The 9,296-nt window shown below is 29.0% G+C and overlaps 1 protein-coding gene across 1 annotated transcript; it reads right to left on the reverse strand.

The window, feature by feature from the left end:
• Nucleotides 1-1,689: 1,689 nt before the first annotated feature.
• Nucleotides 1,690-6,949, reverse strand: LOC132926772 (uncharacterized). The gene is made up of 6 exons (XM_060991166.1): nt 6,819-6,949; nt 5,759-5,844; nt 5,185-5,262; nt 4,973-5,106; nt 4,125-4,240; nt 1,690-2,472 (listed from the first exon to the last, which is right to left on the reverse strand). The coding sequence occupies exons 2-6, from the start codon at nt 5,815-5,817 to the stop codon at nt 1,993-1,995; spliced, it is 867 nt and encodes a 288-aa protein (XP_060847149.1). The 5' UTR covers nt 5,818-5,844; nt 6,819-6,949; the 3' UTR covers nt 1,690-1,992.
• Nucleotides 6,950-9,296: the final 2,347 nt, after the last annotated feature.

Raw genomic sequence — 9,296 nt, forward strand, 5'->3', positions numbered from 1 at the left:
TTGATATAATATATTATATATTATAATGAACAATATTAGTAATATTTTCATCTTTAAAAATATTTTAAAATCTCAAAAAATGTTTGTATTTTCTTTTTAATATTGGTAAAAATATTGTATAATATTGTAGTATTACAAAGAATACTTTTAAAAAGTATTCAACTATTCAAGTATTTATTTTAAACAGTTCTTATGTACAAATATTTTAAATTATTTTCCTCTTACCAATTGAACACAATTTTGTTTAGCATTTCTACGTCTTTCATCAATTTTACAGAGTATTTTAGACATGATACATTTGATGCAACTGTAAATTACTCATATATTTTTTTTTGTCGAAGTACCTATTTGAATTGTCAGTAACATACAAATATGTATTATTATATGCACTTCTATTATATTATATTTTGAATATTTCTCTTATTTATCCCGATTAAATTGATATTAGAAAAAATATATACTAAACCGAAATAGTATTTTAAGATTAGCATTTACTTTTTGAGAAGTAGGTATATTTAAATCTTTAAAAAGCATTTTAATACTTTTAAGTTACAAGATGACTGATTAAATGCATACAATTTATAATAAATATTAAAATAGCCATTTCTTCAGGATTATAATATTAAATGGCATAATAATATTATATTTTAACCCATAAACAGGTACCTCGTATATTGTATACTATATACACTAGACTCAGTAGTCAGTGGAGCGTCGATTATCCGTACTAATTGTGACCTAGGGTGAGGGGGTGCGGATATTCAAATAACTATAAAAAATAAAGTTAAAAACTAATTTATTGTGTATATAATAAATTAATAGCGTACCTATGTGATATGATACATTAGAGTGAGCATTAGTAGATAATAAAATAATCTCGCATTTTATAATATGTACACGATAAACCGAACATTACTAATGATAAAACTAAATTAAATTAAACTAAAAATAAATGTATACAAACATTTTGAAGTGTGGACAATCGATGCTCTACAGTATTTATTAAAGTGAATGGTAATAATTACATGCAGGTACCATAATAATTAATAAAAAAAAAAAAAGAAATAGGAAAAGTTTAAAAATTAATATTGAAATATAATGCTGTTCTACGAGTTGTGAATACCATTAACAGATTTAAAACTGTATAATTATTAATTTTGATTCTTGAATAATTACCTTTATTAAATGTTCGTAGATGTGACCAATGCTGTGTATTGCAGTTGTTCTCAACCGGTATGACATGGACCCGGTTTAGGGTGACACGAAATGTCCACCATGGTCGAATTTCCCATAAAATGTATACAAAATCATTATTTTTGACCTTATTTTTTTTTAATCGTTAATTTAAAATTTAAGTACCCATCAAAGTTTAGTGAGGTCAGCTACTCAAATAAAGCGTATAACTACTTATTATTTTTCTGTGTACTGTATTTTCTTTTATGATAACAGAATAATAATTCTAAAATATACAGTGACGATTGTTTTGATGTTAGGGTAACGCGGTGTTCGATTCTAGTGACGACCAACGGTGACACGAATCAAAAAACGTCGCGAGAATCACTGTCGATATTTCGGTATGCTATTGTTTTTTCGGCGATATCGATTACCTACCTTGCCGGCAGTCGTCGCAGTTGTCACAAAAAAAAAAAAAATAAATAAATAAATACATAAAAAAAAACAAGGTAGAAATGTAATAAATACTTTTATTGTTTTTTTTTTATTTTATAATTTTTTTTATCATTTTACTACAGATGACCTCTGTTCATCGCTAATCTAATATGCATCGAATGGCCTACACGTAATACACTAATTGTATTACCAACGCGAGCGTTACAGGCGTACCTACAGGTACGCGGTACGTCGGCGACTAAAGGATTACAACTATATATACTATTTTGTTACTATCGTACGATTATTATAATATGCACTACACTCTGCCGTCGTGTCGGGCGAGTACTAACTATTGTATGCGTACAGCTGCGTCCGCGGCGGCTAGAAATGGCCCAGGTAGTGGGTCATGAGCACGTCGGGAGGTAACTGGAATTCCGGACGATCCGGCGGCGGGTTTCCGGGCGGACGGACGTCGGGGTGCAGGCGGCCGAAGCGACTGCGCATGTTCGCGGCCATTTCGTTGTGCGGCCCGGGATGCGGTACGCTCTGCGTGTTCTGCATGATGAACATGACGTGGCAAAACATGTAGTCGTCGGTCGCTTCGCTGGCCTCGTGTTCGGCGCGGTCCAGCGCCGTTGCCGCGGTCACTCGCTCGGTGCGCACGAGTCTGTACACCGGAATGGGCCGACGTCTGGCGCGCACCGCCTGCTCGCGGCCGAGATGCGGAAAGAAGTACACCAGCGGCGAGCGAATGGTGCGGTACAAGCGCTGGGCCATTGCTCGGATCGGGCCGACTGGTTCACGCGGCAAATGGAGCTCGCCGGGGCAGTAGTATCTGCGACAGACCGGGCAAGTGCCGTGCTGCGACAGAAACGTTATAATATATTGTTACGATATTATACGAGTAAAACGGGCAAATAATCGTTCGTCGAGTGCGCGTTTAGGACGACAATGTCATACGAGTATGATGTGACACCGCGGAATATGTGGGAGTATATACAGTGTGATTCTTTTGTCACTGTACAGTGTACACTCATTATTTCAAAAAGGATTCATGTTTTTGAAAGCATTTTTTTACATAGTTTCAAGTTGTTAAAAAAAAAACAACGTTTTTATTAAAAAATTATAATTTTAAATATTTTTTAAAGTTTTTTACTTTTTTGAATGACAACATAGAGTTTTAATTTCATATTCCAAATCAGAATAATTTTCTGACTATTTTGATACACGCAAATCGAATTTAGAGCGAGTAGTTTATGAGTTATAAGTATTTAAAATTTAGATGCGTGGAGTGGAGTGGTATGGGGTTACCCCGCAAAATGTTTGTCCACTGCTCCATTTGTCTAAACTTTAAATACGTATAACTCATAAACTACTTGCCCTAAATTCGATTTTTATTTATAAAAATACTCGGAACATTATTCTGCTTTGGAATATGAAATTAAAACTCTACGTTGTAATTCTAAAAAGTAAAAAACTTAAAAAAATATAAGGATAAAAACTATTTAAAAATATAATATTTTAATAAAAACGTTGTTTTTTTAACAACTTGATACTATGTAAAAAAATGTTTTCAAAAACATGAATACTTTTTGAAATAATGAGTGTACAATGATAAAAGATTCACCGTGTGTATTATATATATAAATATATATATCGATTATATATACACTTACTATAATGGGCTGCAGTGACGTACGGGAGTGACAGCGAGAGAGAACCGCGGTGTTACCGAATAGCGCGCGTGCGATAATAAGTACCTATACTGTTTACTAACATTTTTACTGACAATCTTATTTTTATTTGATGTACTTGAACTGTTATTCATACTTATAATGTCTGAAACTCAAGTTAGTTTTTAAGAAGAACTTTGAGTTGCTAAATATAATAGGTAGGTACTAAGGTACCTAATAATGATCTTACTGCAGCTTTAACGTATACCAGATACACACATAGATAGGGGCACAATGTACTACACAATTATTATTATTATTTAGAAAAATATATTAATATGTATAGTTTATAAGTACGGAGTGCTTGTACTTAGGTAGTAGATACCAACTGTATTGAAATATTATATTAAAAAATCTACATATGTAGGTATTATGGAACAATGAAATTTATTGAAATATATATAAAGAGGAAACGTTTTTGTAGAGACATGAATAAAAGTGCCTTAATAAGTTTTAGGTATACTTAATATCGCATCTTTATTTATTATATCAATAGCTTAAAATATAGAGCTACAATTAAATTAAAATCATTAGTATTTAAATAAATTTTTATTTTAAAGCGCCAAAAAGACTACTGCAGAAAAATTAATTGGACTCGACAATGTTTTATAATGTGATACCTAAATACTTGTGTACTTTGTAAACTTATAATCTATTGCTTATTCATTATTTTTAATATCGAATACCTATACTATGCACTATTTCGCTAATAAAAATCGTGTATTTTGTTACATTTACAATAAATAGATATCTAATAATTTCTTATAAAAAATGTCATACCAGAATAATCCAATGAGTAATGCATTTCTCATGAAATATATGGCCACAAGTCAATTTCATCGCTTCCTCATAAATACCATAATCGTCCAAGCAAACGGTACATTGGAGTCGCTTATCTAAATTAAAAATATAATCAATAGTGTTAATAAAATAGTGTTTATCCAAAGTTTTTATATACTATTAAATGATGAAAAATTTTTATAAGTTTGGGTAAGCCTAAATGCCTAATTTGAAAACGATTCTTCGGTTTTTGTAAAATAGTATTACTCTTACTCTGCAAATCATCTTATATAATGACGTAACATTATTACAAGATTATTATTTATCAGAAGTTAGTTTTAAATAATTTTATATTAATAAATACTAGATTGTATAGACTTTATAATTTTAAAATTGATATTCAATTTATAAGGTAAGTAATGTAATTAGGTTTAAAGTAATTTAATTATTGTAAATATATCAGTCATTATGTCAAAAATCGAGTCAGTTAACTTCAATATATATATATGTTTAATAAATAACCGATTCGTTTTCATTTTATGATGAAAAAAACCTCACAAGAAAGACGTGAAACACATACTGAAGAGTCCTAATTGAGAAATTATGTATACAATTATTATAACATTAAAATATTTAAATGTTATTTGCCAATTATTTGTCAACATTTTTAAAAATTGTGCAATTAATGATTGTATACTATTTTATTTCAACTTATAGACTCTAATTAAATGTTTGCCAAATACCATTTGAACCAGATGATGTATTCAATAAACTATCAAATACCTAAACAATGGCAAAATACTTAAATAAATATAGAATAATATTATTATGATACGAGCAAATTTTACCGAGCTGTTTTTGAGTAATATGTATCGCAGTCATTAATCCCGGTTCATCGCGTGGCACATTTGGATCATTAGTTGCATCAGCACCATTATTCCCAGGTTCAATTGCAGGTGCTCCCCAGAAAAATCTATTTCCACTAAATAAATATCTATAGCTTTATAATTATAATAGAAAAATAGTTTGACATCCAAATGACGTCATTTTAGTAACTTACGCCCGATTCCCATTAGACTGTAAATAGTTGGTCACGTTTCTTACAGTATTTGTAATTTTACCAACGAAATTTGGACTTCTAGGACAATACATCGATATTAGATACATATAATGCATATTTTCATCTACTATTTTCTATAATGTATATTTATATTATTTATTATATAAACATTTTATTATATTTTTAAATTTGTTATACTAATATTATAGTTATAGTATATTCATTAAAGTAATTCTTCCGAGTGTACGAGTGTACGAGTGTACCTGTAAAACAAATGAATTATTAGCTATGTATTTCAGGCTTAGAGCCCAACCATTCGTGAAGTAATATTTAACTGTATTACGGACGATAGTAGTGGTATGTTTTTTTTTATTTAATAGTAATCTAGTCTTTAGTAGGTAAATAACAGGTAATATAAAAATAACATAAATAAAAGTGCATTCAAGTAAATCATAATATTTAATTACATAAACGTTTGTTTTTAAATGTAAAAGTAAATTTTATACCAAAAAGAAGTAAAAAATCTGTAGGAAATAGGGATGACTTTTTCTGCTTTTTATTATTTTAATATTACCTTTCAGGTTGATCAGCCACTTTATTAGGGTCCAGTGGTATTTCATTGGGCTCATTCATTTTACCGCTGTTTTCTTTGTATTCCACCTAAACATGTAATATAAAACTTACAATTTCAAAGTATAAATAAATTATTGTTTAATACAGCAAAAAAAAAGCGGCCAAGTATCTTGAAAATAATATACATAACCACAATAATTGTTTTAAGGTATTTTAATTTCTCATAGGTGACTCTAAATTATTTTTTAATATTACTTGATTACTTTTATCCAAAAATAAAATATTGTTTTGTAAAATGTACATTGTAAATTGTAACAAATACTTCAATTAAGAGACATTAAATAATTTATTTCGAAAAATTGCACGACAGAATTATCTACTAAACAACGATAAATTAATTATTGATTAATTAACTATCTAATTAATTTTAATCTATTAACATTTTATAATTTGTAAAAGTTATAAGAGAATAATATGTAGGAACCCACTAGAATAGGTGCTAAATGAAATATTAAATATATGGCAATTTAAAATTATCTTAAGATCGTTTTTAAATATTATATAGTCGTTGTTGTTTATTAAAATCACGGTTAATGTTATCAACCGTATATTGTTATCAACAAATGAAAGTATCTACGGACTGTACATATGAATATATTTTTATTTTTATTTAGTGTTATCAGTTTATGGTTTTACGTGATAATGTCCGGTACAAAAGTAAGTTATTATATTAAGCGATGAGCACTGTATGTTTAAAGAAGTTAGTGCACCACAAAACAACCGGCAAATGATAAAATAAAAATCGAAATTCGTCTTTGAAAATGTTGTCTTTAAGTAAACTTAAAAATTCTAAATATAATTGGGGGGAGCGAGCATGCAGGGTGAATCATCGTATATTATAGGTACATATCATAATTGTATGAAAACTATTTGAAAATAACCTAAATATGTAAAATAAAATTATAGTGATTTTAAATCACTTACTTCTTCAATCAACAATAATAATATTAAAATTAAGAATATTCGTTGCAAATCGACTACGATTACCGAATATTATATACCTTTGTATATTGCAGGCACTTCAGTTGTCGATTATATTTTGTTAGAATTCCATAAAATATTAATAATAGTAATAATAGTGAACGAAAATGAAAACGAAAACCTTAACGTTGTCAACACAGTACGTGACAACGTGAAATCGAGAGTGGATTGATTCATTTCCTAAACACCAGAGGTACAACAAGCTTCGTGACGAACGCGCAGGTTCAACGCATCCCGGTTTATTTTTTTTCATCCCCGGAATACAGGCTCTGATACCCTGGCCAAAATATATAGATGGCATGGTATTGATTTTTCGCGTCCGGCGTGGAAATGGGGTGGTTCAGTGACGATGGCGCAGGGCCCGGCGTCGAGTTAATCTCACTAGTCTACACGGGTGCTAGGTAAATAAGCTCTTCGCGATAATTTATGTGCCCATTTTGAAAGCGATAAATTGAGTCCCGTGAAAAAAAAGTAGTGGTTAAGTTGGGTCCCGTTATATTTTTTGATTATTATAGGTATACATACACCATCATTATTATTACAACGTTATCTATATCATAATATTATTAACTGGAAAGTACGTGAAACTCATGTTAATTAGTTAATTTGATTTTGATTTATCTATTGTAATAAAAATTGATTTTGTAATTAATAATGTGTACAATGTATATTATAGTTATAAAATATACCTATTACTGATTTGACTTCTAATAAAAATGAATAGACATTAAAAAATATATAATTAGGTTTTACCGGTATTCGATTTACATACAATCTTTTTTCTGTGATTCAACTTACCTGCCGCTTTTTTTCCCAAGACCTAATTAACCGAGAAAAGGTCATTCGGGTTCCAATTTATTAACCCCGGTTTCCACTTACCTAACATTATTTATAATACGAACCTGTTATGTAATATATTGATACATTATTTAAATTATCCTTACAGCTAATTATTGCATGATATAAAACTGTATTTACATAATTGTATGCAATTATTTCCGATTTGTACACTTATTAAGTTTTCGACCGAATCTTGTATTATATTCCAAATACATTGACTCGTTTGAGAAATAATTTTTTTTCCACATTATTTTTATTTGGTACTTAATACCACAATCTATTTACCATTATAATAAATTAATAAAGTCAAGGTTATATGTGTTTTAATTTTAAATATATAAAATCACACATTATGTCTCGGGAGTGACTTTTTGGGTTCGAATCAGCATGTATTTATTAAATAATAGTCCTCCATAATAATGATTATTAATAATTATATAAAATAAATATTAAATATTATATATAATTCGAGCTAAAAGTATTGGCGTTACAACAAAAATGTATACATAATAATAAATTAAGTATAATAAGTGTACAACAATTTAAAAATGTCTGCTTGTGGATTGCGAAAATATTGAACAGCGCTGTTCTCTCGGTCGTCGCATACGTTTCATTTTAGGTGTAGCGTCCTAAGTAAATATTAAATATATCCGGTGCACACGCTACAGTGCTACACCCGACCCCCGGCATATCCAAGCAATCAATAATGTATCTGGTCTATTTTGTATTTCATGAAAAATCATCTATAAGCTGTTGACACATAAGTCATTTCACTAACGCAAATCGGAACACGTATCAATTTCTTAATGTATAATTAAATGTTGACTTAATAGTTAATTACAGTACAAGTATAGTGGTTCTCAGCTAGAGCGATATAGACCCAGCTTGGAGTGACACAAAATCTCCACCAGTGGCATTAAATTTATATAAATCATTATTATTTTTACTTTTATTTTATTTTATATGTTAATTTAAAGTTTTAAGTGTCGACGTTTATTAAACCTAGCAACTCAGATAAAGTGCAAACTTACTATTTTTTAGTTATTACTTTTTTTTTTTTTTAAAAATGACATGAATCAAATAAGGTTGAGAACTACTGGCATAGTATATCAGTGAAAAGTATGAATTTTTTATTGTAAATTCAATATATTTATAATATTTTTATTTTTTATTTTATATTTTTATTCAATATTATGTACAAGTTATTTACTGTAATAATTTACATTTTACATACTAAAATCAATAGGGGCTATTTAATTGGCTATTTGAAAAAAAAACTTTCATTGGATTCCATCGACGATTGTTTGAATTCAGTGATAAATCCTGTACGTTATAGTTATCATAGGCGTGCGCAGACCTAAATTTCGGGGGGTGCCTACAATTTTTTCGGACCCTTTTCTTAATTTGAGCCCTCTCTTAACAAGACATGTACATATTTTAATAAATTATAATGCCTGAATAAACATTACTTAAATTATATCACATATTAATCAGTAGTATAATTACTAGTATCAAGTTATATAATATTTCATTAGATAGTTAGATCTAAAATCTATTTTCAAGATAATTGCAATATATTTTATTTATTATTTTTACTTTTGTATTCAATAACATCTAGTTATTATAATCATAATAAGTTTTACCACGCAAATTTAAAA

The sequence above is a fragment of the Rhopalosiphum padi genome, chromosome 3 (assembly GCF_020882245.1).
Source record: "Rhopalosiphum padi isolate XX-2018 chromosome 3, ASM2088224v1, whole genome shotgun sequence".
Classification (NCBI taxonomy): Eukaryota; Metazoa; Arthropoda; class Insecta; order Hemiptera; family Aphididae; genus Rhopalosiphum; species Rhopalosiphum padi.